Here is a 14,295-nt window from a genome sequence, read left to right as displayed (position 1 = left end):
CCACACATTAGCATGCTGATGACGTGAGCCGGGGCGCAGCACCTCTACAGGGCTGAGATTCCTGCTGGGGCTCCACAGCTGTTCCCCGGCCTGGGCTGGATGATAACTCCATAAAAAGCCTGCCTAGGTTCTGGTCTGGAGAAGCAGACATGCTATGTGCTCGTCCCTCAGCCTGTCTAAACTACTCTGAACTGTAGGACACCTCTTTGGCCAAGCCGAGCATTAGCACAGCAGCTATAAGTCACTGTTAGGCCAACCAAATACACACAGGTTGTCACAGGGTTAGGGCACTGCAGGTAGCTACAGATAGAACCTCAAGCGTTAGCCAAAGTAGGTTCAAATAAGCCATCAGACATGTCATGCCAGCCATAATGTTTACCTGCTGGTTATACAACATATCACTTCCAGAGGTACTGTATCTTTAGCAATAGACAGCTCAGAGAGGTTAGCACATCCAGTATACTACAGCTAGTCCTCTTAACGCCTGCTCCCCACATACCACCCTCAGACTAATTGGTCAGGCCCTCTGATAGGCCCTCTGATAGCCCTCTGATAGGCTATACCATGTGTTATGCCATTAGCAAGAGGAGTGCTGGAAAACAGCCCAATACTGCCAAAAGACATAAACAAGGTCCCATGAGAGGATAGGACACTTGATGAAGGGTTAACACACCAGCTCACCATCCATCTTGCTATACTATTTCCCTCATCTGTTTTAGATTTAGGTTCATATTTTCCTCAGATTGTTCGTCAGTAGGATAACTTGCAACAATAGCAACACACAGTACTGACAGACCAGCGGTGTATGGTGTGTACACAGATCATCATTTGACAGTCATAGGTTGATCAGTCCTGGGTTTTGAGATATAAAGAAGACAAAAATGGTTAAAACTATGAACTCAAAGTATGGTTTATTTAGTACAGAAAATATCCTGTGAATTCCAATGGCATTACATGTAGGACATTAAACATTGCCCCTGCACAAAGAGACTAACAGGGAAAACCTCTCCTTCCTTTGTGACTGACAGACAGGCCTGCCAGTGTGGATGAAACTTCTGTATAAGAACATTTCAAAAGTAAATGGGGTTACGTGTTATCAATACCAACACTAAAAACCAGAACGACAAACCAAACTCTGCTTAAGGCATTAAACATATTTTCACACTTCACATTGGTACAGTGAAYGTAGCATCCTTCCCTTTCATGAAACACAGCCTTTTCTTTCTGCTGGCTTGGCTTCTGTTACYGAGATGGACAGAGAAGCAGGCAGTTACTCGRTATGGTTGAGCTCCTGCTTGGGGGAATCTGCCTCTGSTTCACTCGTACTCTCTCTACTTTCTCTAGCTGTATTTTTGGGACCTGTATTTGGTCTGGGCCTCCGGTTGCTTGGACCTGGCCTCCTGCCTCCCCTCTGGCTCTTGGCCAGCTCAGCCTGCAGGTCGTGGCCGTTCAGGGAGAGCCCCTCCAGGGCGGCCAGGGCCTGGTCTGCAGCCTGGGGGTCTAAGTAGTCCAGGAAGGCCCGGTGCTGAGCACCCTGCCATGTGAGACGGATGGGGGCTGCCTCCCTCTCCCGGAGAGCAGTCTTCAGCTCGCTGACACGCAGCCCGGCAGGGATGCCCCCCAGGTACACTGTGGTCACGGTCAGGGGGGGCCTGCGCTCACGGGGCTCACCACCTTCCTCCCTGCCCTCTTGCCTGACCCCATCCCTGTCCACCTCTCTTCCCCTCCCCCTGGCCCCCTCACGGCCTCCTCTGCCTCTCCCCCTGCTTCCATCTCTGCCCCCCTCACGGAAGCCCCCATTGCGGAATCCCCTGACCCTCCTACCCCCCTCTCTGCCTCCCTCCTGGCCTCCCTCCCCGTCACCATCCCTAKCCCCCTCTCTGTCCCCCTCCCTCCTCACTCTTGGTGGGCGTCGTCTGGGTTTCTGCTCAGTCTCCTCCCTGGACTCCCCGTTGGGGTCCCTCTCAGAGTCCTCTTGGGTGTTCCGTCTAGGCCTGCGCCTGGGCTCACGCCGGGGTCTATCACCCTCTGACCTGGGCTCTCTGTCCCTCCGGGGCTCCCTCCTGGCCCTTTCCCTGGGCTGCTGGGGAGGGTGGGTCCCCAGGGTCACGTCCTTCCCTTGCTCCTCCTCCAAGGCCCGGAGCTTCTTCAGCACAGGGATCTTCTCCAGCATCTCAGCGTTCAGCTGCAGGTATACAACAGGACAGGCTCAGGACCACTAAGGTCATTTCACAGCAGGGCTGCTCAAGGTCAGCAAAGGCACTGGGTTAAGGGCAGCCCAGCTCTGGGTCATGCCAAGAAGAATGGGGTTTAGTAAAGTGATGGGGTATAAACACAATCAAGAAAGCTGATGTTTGGTGCCTGCTCATGCCGTTCTAGGTGACCATGCAAATGTTCAGTGCATGCTAGATTGCTTATGAACTACACCAAAACCCATGCATGACTAGACTACTCGACAAACCTCAAAGGGCACAACAACCAACACAACAGTACTCCATAACACATCCATGCTTACAGTACATGAACGCAGAGGAAACAGACTGACAGAGTCTTCAGGAGCGCTGATAACCTCTGACCGTATCATCTTTATTCTGGGGGGATATTCCACTTCCCTGGTAAGCTATATAAAGACCGCTCTCTGATTTCCCAGGGCAGAGTGGGTCTGCTAAGGCTGTGATGGCGGCTGCTCCTGTACAGGATATAATGGGCTATTGTTTTTACCTTGGCCCCGGTGCCCTCTCTTTAACTGGGCCCTGCACAGCCAGGCTGGCCCGGTGGAGAGGCCTTTGATGATCAGACATGGCCTTCCTGTCTACGAGGTCAGCATGGGTCCTCAGGACGGGCATGGTGGTCTTAAGGGACCCCAGAGGTAGCGTGTGTGTGTGTAATGGGTATACTTCTACGGGAAGGTGAGCAAACAAAGCTCAAGCAACACGGTTTGAGGTGCAGCCAAAAGTCACTGGAAAACTACAGAAGARGGGTGCAARTTTYGCCTCATTTTSAAAGCTGTTTTCTAGCTCAAATCATTGAGGTTTCAGCCACTCAGCAACATACAGCAACTAAMAGCAGTCGTARMWGTAAAACCAGCAGCTGTAGCTAGCAGCAGCAACAGTAGTTAGAACAACTGCATAAGCAATGGAATGAATCATATTGAYCGACAMTAAKCTGGGTGAGATTTAGTGCTGTACCTTAGTCCAGATGACGCCCTGGGGCTTGGGGCGTTGGCAGTCTGTCTTGATGACTCTGGTCGGGGTGAGGATGTAGTCCACAGTGATGTCATGGCTCTCAATCAGATCCTCTGGGATGTCAACAACCTGCAGAAATACAGAGACATCAAGCACAAACACACATTGCAAAATAATAGGAATCTGGAGCATGAAGCAACACTTATCCAGGTTAAGACCAAACACAGTGTGTGACTTCATGTTGTGGGATAACAGGCTAACCTGGCAGTCATGGACGATYGTAACCACCACAGTGGATTCCGTCACAGCCCCCATGCAGAGCATCATGGCATACTCCATGTCAGCAAAGCCCTCTCCTTTACCTATCCGGTAACCTGAGGAGAAAGGAGAGATGAGATTAATCCTAACAGTATGGGTGTTGGTGCTGAGCCAGAACTTTCCTGGACCAGGGTAGGTGTCCACTGCCCACAGAGCTCTCACCTTTCTCAGAAACGGCCACAGAGCCAACCACCAGAAGATCCACCTGAACCTTGGAATCCAGACCCACAGGGACACTGAACTCCTTCACTCCCTGGTGAAGAAACAAAGAAAAGAAAGAAAGAAAGTAAGAAAGAAAAAGGTGAGAACAGGTGCACCAGATCACAAGAAACATTGGATTCAAACATTTTACATTTGAAACCCGACACCCCAACTAGTCTGGGAACAAAGCATTTGGTCTTCTATGGTGGATTCACCAAGTTGTACAGAGTGACAGCATGTTTATGGGGATAATGGATGGGAAGTGGTGAATGAAGGAGGTAAAGTGTGATGTTGAATCCATGTGCACTGGGGCTGGATGGAGAGGGATAGGTAATGCGGCGTCGGGGTGGGTGTTGGGGGAGAAGTAGTGTTGAGCGATTAGTGCTTCTTGGGGTTGGTTCAGTTTATTACTACAAAATTACCACAATTTTGGATTTAGGTTTTGATCATTTAAAAAACAAAACATGAAATGCACTATGCATTATGTGCGGTGAATGCTGTAACAGAACACAACTAATAAAAGTCCCATGATGGTAGTGACTGCTTATCACTTATTAACCAGCAGTTCACATGACTTTACTAAAAATATTTCAGTTGTGTATATTACATTTGTTTTATTTGATGACTTTATTATTTAATTCCAAGTCATCCTCTCATCTCTATAGAGCTGTTGGCTATGCTGTCTGACAAAATCACTATCTCAGTAGGTCTTCAAAGGAAATAAAGCACGAAGCAACTGCTCTCTATGTATCCCCTCTTGATCGCTCATTCTTCTAGAATGCTTCTACGTAGCAGGCGTAAAAGAAACAGACCGGACAAGTAGCCGCACAATGGATTATGTTCATTGTATTTAATTATCAAGTTTTCTGTACTAAACTATGTAGAACTTTGGCCTGTTGGAAACTACAACATCGCACAGTTCGGGCATGATCTGATTTATCTCTAGAGAAACTACAGCGCAATGAGCTCACAGAAGAAGAAAAAAAAGAACAAAATAGAATTCAAATAATTTAACTGAAGTCAATTAGTTGTTTAAAAAAATGAAAAAATAACTGACATTTCATTTAATTGCTCAACACTAGTGAGAAGGGACTGACTCACCTGCGAGGTGGAACACACTCTCAGTTCTTCTTTGCTTGCTCCCTCAGGCGGGACAATCTTATTGAAGAGTCCTGTACGAAGGCGAGGGGTCGGCACCAGCAGGGTTTTCCTCGCCTAGAAGCAAGAGGCCAGAGTTTAGTAAGCTAAGAGAATAAAACCATAGACAGATGAGTAAAGGGCATCTAATACAAATAACATAAATCCAGCACTCCATGGTTATGATCTGGTGATGAGACAACACTACTGAACCAGTGGCCCAGGGCTACCTGCAGCACGGCCAGCCTCGCCSCCTCCAGCGGSTTGTCAGGGTCCACCTTCACCTCGTCAGTCTCACTGAATACCTGCAGCTCCGACACCTTGGCGCAGGCAGTGTGGGCACCCTGGMGGCAGAGASGGGGAGAGGGGGTAAGGAGAGAGGATGTGAGTGCACACTTACATCCAGGGTGATGTAGCGGGCCTGCTGCTGGGGTCGGTCCGGGTTCACTTTGACCGTCTGGCTGGACTTGAACTCCTGCAGGGCTGAGAGACGGTCACAGGCCGGGACCGCACCCTGACCGCATAGACAACCACATACAGCAAGACAAGCACGCACCCACACACACACACACACACACACACACACACACACACACACACACACACACACAAAGGACAAGGGGTTCAAAAGCATGTGTGTGCCACTGTTAACCTATTTTGTCCAGTAGACTTGACTAAAATAGAGATTTTACCACAGGTCAAAGACAAAGGAACTATGATAGCTACTAGCATACAATATGACATATCTAAGGTAGTTAGGCTAGCTATAGCCTGAAGAACCCAAGTTAAATTGCATAGAATTCTACTTTGGCAGAAATTAGCATTTGGATCAGGAAAGCTTCCTCTCCAACTCTACATACCGGTTGTCTGTCTGGTTGGTCCTTTTCAGGTAGGAATGTGAGATAAAACATCTACAGAGTAGCGTTATCAACCTGACCTTCCGTGTGCTAGTCGTCTGTATATCGTTTGTATTTCCAATACTGATGCAATTTGCACGTGACAAAACACTTGTACAATATGGCCGAGCGTAACCAAACGACAAACACTTACAGATAATTGTGAGAAAACATGCTTGAGTTGACTGAAGGTATGGCAAATAGGTCTGGCAGCACAACCGATTAGCAAACATACTGAAAATTTAGAAAGTATGTGACTAAAAAGGAGGAACTACACTATGAAACAAAAGAATGATAGTAAAAAGCTTTGGAGCACGTTAAATGAAAATTTGGGCAGAAAGACACACTCGGCTCCATCATTCATTGAATCACATTGCTCATTCATCACAAAACCCACTGATATTGACAACTTTTTTTTTTCAGTGGCAAGATTAGCGAATGCTACACATCCAAGTATAACTGACCAAATTATGAAAGACAAGCATTGGCGCCGGAGGACAAAGAGCCGGATGCCTGTTCAGGACCCGGAAAAGGCGAGTGGGAAAGCTGCCATTACCGTCAATACTACTTGCCAACGTGCAATCATTGGACAATAAACTAGACGAGGTACGATCACGAATATCCTACCAACGGGACATCAAAAACTGTAATATCCTATGTTTCACAGAATCGTGGCAGAATGACGACATGGATATTCAGCTAGCGGGATACACGCTGCACCGGCAAGATAGAACAGCACACTCCGGTAAGACGAGGGGGTCTGTGTATATTTGTAAACAATAGCTGGTGCACAAAATCTAAGGAAGTCTCTAGATTTTGCTCGCCTGAAGTAGAGTATATTGTGATAAATTGCAGGCCACACTACTAGTTTTCAGCTATACTTTTCGTGGCTGTTTAATTACCACCACAGACAGATGCTGGCACTAAGACTGCATTCAGTCAGCTGTATAAGGAAATAAGCAAACAGGAAACCACTCACCCAGAGGCGGCGCTCCTAGTGGCCGGAGACTTTAACGCAGGGAAATTTAAATCAGTTCTACCTCATTTCCATCAACATGTTAAATGTGCAACCAGAGGGAAAAACAAATTCTACATCACCTGTACTCCACACACAGAGATGCGTACAAAGCTCTCCCTCCATTCGGTAAATCCGACCACAACTCTATCCTCCTGATTCCTGCTTACAAGCAAAAATTAAAAGCAGGAAGCACCAGTGACTCGGTCTATAAAAAAGTGGTCAGATGAAGCAGATGCTAAACTACAGGACTGTTTTGCTATCACAGACTGGAACATGTTCCGAGATTCTTCCGATGGCATTGAGGAGTACACCACATCAGTCACTGGCTTTATCAATAAGTGCATAGAGCACGTCGTCCCCACAGTGACTGTACGTACATACCCCAACCAGAAGCCATGGATTACAGGCAACATTCGCACTGAGCTAAAGAGTAGAGCTGCCGCTTTCAAGGTGCGGGACTCTAACCCGGAAGCTTACAAGAAATCCTGCTATGCCCTGCGACAAACCAACAAACAGGCAAAGTGTCAATACAGGGCTAAGATTGAATCATACTACACCGGCTCCGACACTCGTCTTATGTGGCAGGGCTTGCAAACTATTACAGACTACAAAAGGGATGCACAGCCGCGAGCTGCCCAGTGACACGAGCCTACCAGACGAGCTAAATCACTTCTATGCTCGCTTCGAGGCAAGCAACACTGAGGCATGCATGAGAGCATCAGCTGTTCCAGGCGACTGTGTGATCACGCTCTCCGTAGCCGACGTGAGTACGACCTTTAAACAGGTCAACATTCACAAGGCTGCAGGGCTACCAGGACGTGTGCTCCAGGCATGTGCTGACCAACTGGCAGGTGTCTTCACTGACATTTTCAACATGTCCCTGATTAAGTCTGTAATACCAACATGTTTCAAGCAGACCACCATAGTCCCTGTGCCCAAGAGCACAAAGGCAACCTGCCTAAATGACTACAGACCCGTAGCACTCACGTCTGTAGCCATGAAGTGCTTTGAAAGGTTGGTAATGGCTCACATCAACACCATTATCCCAGAAACCCTAGACCCACTCCAATTCGCATACAGCCCAAACAGATCCACAGATGATGCAATCTCTATTGCACTCCACACTTCCCTTTCCCACCTTGACTAAAGGAACACTTAAGTGAGAATGCTATTCATTGACTACAGCTCAGCGTTCAACACCATAGTACCCTCAAAACTCATCACTAAGCTAAGGATCCTGGGACTAAACACCTCCCTCTGCAACTGGATCCTGGACTTCCTGACGGGCCGCCCCCAGGTGGTGAGGGTAGGTAGCAACATCTGCCACGCTGATCCTCAACACTGGCGCTCCCCAGGGGTGCGTGCTCAGTCCCCTCCTGTACTCCCTGTTCACCCACGACTGCATGGCCAGGGACGATTCCAACATCATCATTAAGTTTGCAGATGACACAACAATGGTAGGCCTGATCACCGACAACGACGAGAAAGCCTATAGGGAGGAAGTCAGTGACCTGGCCGGGTGGTGCCAGAATAACAACTTATCCCTCAACGTAACCAAGACTAAAGAGATTATTGTTGACTACAGGAAAAGGAGGCCCGAGCACTCCCCCATTCTCATCAACGAGGCTGTAGTGGAGCAGGTTGAGAGCTTCAAGTTCCTTGGTGTCCACATCAACAACAAACTAGAACGATCCAAACACCATTTTCCCCCCCAAAGTTTACTAAGGGTTGGTAACAGGCTGATTGGTTGGCTATTTGAGCCAGTAAAGGGGCTTTACTATTCTTGGGTAGCTGAATTAGTTTTGCTTCTGTTCAGGAGGAGTGGCAATAGTGTCCGCTATTATCCTCAGTCATTTTCCATCCAAGTTGTCAGACCCCGGTGGCTTGTCATTGTTGATAGACAACAATATGTTTTTCACCTCTTCCACACTCACTTTACAGAATTGAAAATTACAAATCAAAGTGTATTTGTCACGTGCGCTGAATACAACAGGTGTGTACAACCTTACAGTGAAATGCTTACTTACAGGCTCTAACCAATAGTGCAAAAAAGGTATTAGGTGAACAATAGGTAGGTAAAGAAATAAAACAACAGTAAAAAGACAGGTTATATACAGTAGCGAGGCTATAAAAGTAGCGCGGCTACTTACAGACACTGGTTAGTCAGGCTGATTGAGGTACTATGTACATGTAGATATGGTTAAAGTGACTATGCATATATGATGAACAGAGAGTAGCAGTAGCGTAAAAGAGGGGTTGGCGGGTGGTGGGTGGGACACAGTGCAGATAGCCCGGTTAGCTAATGTGCGGGAGCATTGATTGGTCGGCCCAATTTAGGTAGTATGTACATGAATGTATAGTTAAAGTGAATATGCATATATGATAAACAGAGTAGCAGCAGCGTAAAAAGAGGCGTTGGGGGGGGGGGACACACAATGCAAATAGTCCGGGTAGCCATTTGATTACCTGTTCAGGAGTCTTATGGCTTGGGGGTAAAAACTGTTGAGAAGCCTTTTTGTCCTAGACTTGGCACTCCGGTACCACTTTTGCAATGCGGTAGTAGAGAGAACATTCTATGACTGGGGTGGCTGGGGTCTTTAACAATTTTTATGGCCTTCCTCTGACACCGCCTGGTGTAGAGGTCCTGGATGCCAGGCAGCTTAGTCCCAGTGATGTACTGGGCCGTATGCACTACCCTCTGTAGTAGAGGTCGACCGATTATGATTTTTCAACGCCGATACCGATTATTGGAGGACCAAAAAAAGCTGATACCGATTAATCGGCCGATTTAAAAATTAATTAATAATACATTTTAAAAAATGTATTTGTAATAATGACAATTACAACAATACTGAATGAACACTTATTTTAACTTAATATAGTACATCAATAAAATCAATTTAGCCTCAAATAAATAATGAAACATATTTAATTTGGTTTAAATAATGCAAAAACAAAGTGTGGAGAAGAAAGTAAAAGTGCAATATGTGCCATGTAAGAAAGCTAATTTTTAAGTTCCTTGCTCAGAACATGAGAACATATGAAAGCTGGTGGTTCCTTTTAAGATGAGTCTTCAATATTTCCAGGCAAGAAGTTTTAGGTTGTAGTTATTATAGGACTATTTCTCTCTAAACGATTTGTATTTCATATACCTTTGACTATTGGATGTTCTTATAGGCACTTTAGTATTGCCAGTGTAACAGTATAGCTTCCATCCCTCTCCTCGCCGCTACCTGGGCTCGAACCAGGAACACATCGACAACAGCCACCCTCGAAGCAGCGTTACCCATGCAGAGCAAGGGGAACTACTACTCCAAGTCTCAGAGCGAGTGACGTTTGAAGCGCTATTAGCGTGCACCCCGCTAACTAGCTAGCCATTTCACATCAGTTACACAAGCCTAATCTCGGGAGTTGATAGGCTTGAAGTCATAAACAGCGCAATGCTTCAAGCACAAAAGTGCTGTTTGAATGAATGCTTACGAGCATGCTGGTGCCTACCATCGCTCAGTCAGACTGCTCTATCAAATCATAGACTTAATTATAACATAATAACACACAGAAATAGCCTTTAGGTCATTAATATGGTCGAATCCGTAAACTATCATCTCGAAAACAAAACGTTTATTCTTTCAGTGAAATACGGAACCGTTCCGTATTTTATTTAATGGGTGGCATCCATAAGTCTAAATATTCCTGTTACATTGCACAACCTTCAATGTTATGTCATAATTACGTAAAATTCTGGCGAAATAGTTCGCAACGAGCCAGGCGGCCCAAACTGTTGCATATACCCTGACTCTGCGTGCAATGAACGCAAGAGAAGTAACACAATTTCACCTGGTTAATATTGCCTGCTAACCTGGATTTCTTTTAGCTAAATATGCAGGTTTAAAAATATATACTTCTGTGTATTGATTTTAAGAAAGGCATTGATGTTTATGGTTAGGTACAGTCGTGCAACGATTGTGCTTTTTTTCACAAATGCACTTTTGTTAAATCATCCCCCGTTTGGCGAAGTTGGCTGTCTTTGTTAAGAAGAAATAGTCTTCACACAGTTCGCAACGAGCCAGGCGGCCCAAACTGCTGCATATACCCTGACACTGTTGCAAGAGAAGTGACACCATTTCCCTAGTTAAAAGAAATTAATGTTAGCAGGCAATATTAACTAAATATGCAGGTTTAAAAATATATACTTGTGTTTTGATTTTAAGAAAGGCATGGATGTTTATGGTTTGGTACACATTGGAGCAACAACAGTCCTTTTTCGCGAATGCGCACCGCATCGATTATATGCAACGCAGGACACGCTAGATAAATTAGTAATATCATCAACCATGTGTAGTTAACAAGTGATTATGATTGATTGATTGTTTTTCATAAGTTAAGTTTAAATGCTAGCTAGCAACTTACCTTGGCTTCTTACTGCATTCGCGTAACAGTCAGGCTCCTCGTGGAGTGCAATGTAAGGCAGGTGGTTAGAGCGTTGGACTAGTTAACTGTAAGGTTGCAAGATTGAATCCCCGAGCTGATAAGGTAAAAATCTGTCATTCTGCCCCTGAACAAGGCAGTTAACCCACCGTCATTGAAAATAAGAATGTGTTCTTAACTGACTTGCCTAGTCAAATATATATATTTAAAATAAATAAATAAGAAAAATAGCCCAAATCGGTGTCCAAAAATACCGATTTCCAATTGTTCTGAAACTTGAAATCGGCCCAAATTAAAATCGGCCATTCCGATTAATCGGTCGACCTCTAATGTCAATCTCTCCTGGCTCAAAGTGGAGGAGAGATTGGCTTCATCACTACTTGTTTTTATAAGCATTGACAAGCTGAATGCACCGAGCTGTCTGTTTAAACTACTAGCACACAGCTCGGACACCAATGCATACCCCACAAGACATGCCACCAGAAGACTCTTCACAATCCCCAAGTCCAGAACAGACTAATGGGAGGCACACAGTACTACATAGAGCCATGACTACATGCAAGCAGCAGAATCGGATTTAAAAAAACATAAAAATACCCCTTATGAAACAGCGGGTACTGTGAAGAGACTCACAGGTACAGACATGCATACACACACAAATGCTAGCACACGCACTCTACACACACATTGTAATATGGTGGTATTATAAATGTTGTATTGTAGATATGTAGTGGTGTAATAATGTTATATAAAACCCTCTTAGGCCTCACCCCCCCCTCCCATCTGAGATATCTACTGCAGCCCTCATCCAACACCTGTTCTGCCAGTCACATTCTGTTAAATGTCCCCAAAACACACACATCCCTGGGTCGCTCCTCTTTTCAGTTCGCTGCAGCTAGCGACTGGAACGAGCTGCAACAAACACTCAAACTGGACCGTTTTATCTCAATCTCTTCATTCAAAGACTCAATCACGGACACTCTTACTGGCAGTTGTGGCTGCTTTGCGTGATGTATTGTTGACTCTACCTTCTTGCCCTTTGTGCTGTTGTCTGTGCCCAATAATGTTTGTACCCTTTTTTGAACTGCTACCATGTTGTGTTGTCATGTGTTACTGCCATGCTATGTTGTCGGCTTAGGTCTCTCTTTATGTAGTGTTGTGTTCTCTCTTGTCTTGATGTGTGTTTGGTCCTATATTTTTAATCCCAGCCGCCGTCCCCGCAGGAGGCCTTTTGTCTTTTGGTAGGCCGTCATTGTAAATAAGAACTTGTTCTTAACTGACTTGCCTAGTTTAAAAAAAGTTTTAAAATAATGTACTGTTTTATCTTTTGTTTTGTGTGAGATGTAAGTGCCTTAATGTGCTTGGACCCCAGGAAGAGTAACTGTTGCCTTGGCAGAAGCGAATGGGGATCCCTAATAAATACAAATGGTTACATTCGGCTATTGTTAACATATTGTGCAAAAAGTCGGGTAAACACTTTTCCTGTTGATACCTTCTCAACATCCTACAGCCAAAAGGATAAACAGCATGTACAACCTGTAGAGTGTAAATATTATTTTCTTCAACATTCTGTCTTGTAGAGACTGAGTCTTTTTTACAGCTACTTCTTTCAGACTGGTGTCATGGAGTAACCATGGTAGCAGTCTGATGTTTAGGTAAGGCTAGCTAGCTAAATGTATTAGTGCAGACCAATGGCTGTGCAGAGCGCACAATGAACATTTGACAATACTTTTCAAAATGGCTATTTGGGACCTTTACCAGCAGCACATGCAAAATACAAATTGAAACTACTGACAAGGGGGTTCAAACATATTTTGACAAATACTAATAGGGTTAGGTTTAGGAATAGTTTAATCAAATTGCAATACACTGAACCTCCAGAAATGCCCTACCTTGAAATTGGGGATTCTGTTGTGCACAGGCCTTGGAAAGTTTGCAAGATTCTTAGCTTCAATGTAATCCCAAACTTTCTCTCGGATGTCCCATTTCGTGGCCCCTAAACAAAAAACAATTCACATGCTTGATGAAATGACAGTTTTGAAGAAAGGGTCATGTAAATCGCAACTTCATAACGGCAACTGCTAGGCTACCATCCATTGGCATGCGTTAGCATTAGTGAATTTACACTAAACACGCAGCAATCATTTACCGGGATTAATCGTAATAACGGCCTCCATTGTCCTCTAGTCGAAGATGCAGAAAATTCTCACAATTTCACTGACGATTAGTCAAACTATCACAAAGGGACCACAGATTGATTTGCGCACGTGGGAGTTCTTTAACATTGTAGCAACAGCTGCTTGTCAGGGTTGTTTTTTTTCTGTATGGTAGCTCGGAAAGGCCAAACCTTACACGGTCAAAAGCAAACATGGGATGCATTCATTAAGCCGATTGTTACAAAACGTTTAACGCAAGCAACCGTAACTAACGGGGAAGGGCATTCCTAAATTTGTCCAATAGAAACTCGTTTTAGAACGTTTTGCAACTGTTTGGACTAATGATTACACGTCGACTCTCAATTGACAAATCGCACACAGCACACAGTGCTCGAGACATTTATTTAGCATATCAGATAAGTGTCTAAATGTTTTATTACTAAGCAGAAGGACAATCATCAAATCAGTCACACTTGATGATTGTATGGCTTTAATGGACATATGAACACAGCAAGATAAAAATAGGCTACATAATATCAAAAAACATTTAATATATAAAATAAAAATAGAAGAGCAAACCATTACAGAAAATCTAGAATATTAAAATGGTCAAATTATGATACAAAATAAGGAAAAGGCTAAGAAAGCCTCATATACTGTAACCTAATACCAGACTGGCATCACTGGAGTTGTCATGTTAGTTAGAATAAATGTCGGACAAAGGCGCAGCGGATGTTGAGTTCCACATTATTTATTAAAAAGTGTAACTTAGTTTATTTGTTTTTGTCTTTGCTAACAACAAACCGTGACTACATAGATGCTACGTGCACTAACTCAAAACAATATCCCATAAACACAGGTGGAAAAAAGCTACCTAAATATGATCCCCAATTAGAGACAAAGATATCAGCTGCCTCTATTTGGGAATCATACACAATCACCAACATAGTAAAACA

At 44.7% G+C, this 14,295-nt stretch overlaps 1 protein-coding gene across 2 annotated transcripts; it reads right to left on the bottom strand.

Moving 5' to 3' along the window:
* Positions 1–885: 885 nt before the first annotated feature.
* On the bottom strand, positions 886–13,538 carry LOC111969447 (methenyltetrahydrofolate synthase domain-containing protein). Of its 2 annotated transcripts, none has more exons than XM_023995606.2 (8): positions 13,333–13,538; positions 13,076–13,179; positions 5,072–5,185; positions 4,806–4,919; positions 3,666–3,756; positions 3,447–3,559; positions 3,189–3,314; positions 886–2,185 (listed from the first exon to the last, which is right to left on the bottom strand). In XM_023995606.2, the coding sequence occupies exons 1-8, from the start codon at positions 13,358–13,360 to the stop codon at positions 1,271–1,273; spliced, it is 1,605 nt and encodes a 534-aa protein (XP_023851374.1). In that variant the 5' UTR covers positions 13,361–13,538; the 3' UTR covers positions 886–1,270. The 2 variants fall into 2 exon arrangements, with proteins under 2 accessions (XP_023851374.1, XP_023851375.1); XM_023995607.2 differs by lacking the exon at positions 5,072–5,185 and adding an exon at positions 5,242–5,355 and having other exon boundaries at positions 13,333–13,502.
* Between the last annotated feature and the right edge of the window lie 757 nt (positions 13,539–14,295).

This window comes from Salvelinus sp. IW2-2015, linkage group LG10, assembly GCF_002910315.2.
Source record: "Salvelinus sp. IW2-2015 linkage group LG10, ASM291031v2, whole genome shotgun sequence".
NCBI classification, from domain to species: Eukaryota; Metazoa; Chordata; class Actinopteri; order Salmoniformes; family Salmonidae; genus Salvelinus; species Salvelinus sp. IW2-2015.
The sequence above is the reverse complement of the archived record's forward strand: the minus strand, read 5'-3'. Positions and strand labels throughout refer to the sequence as shown.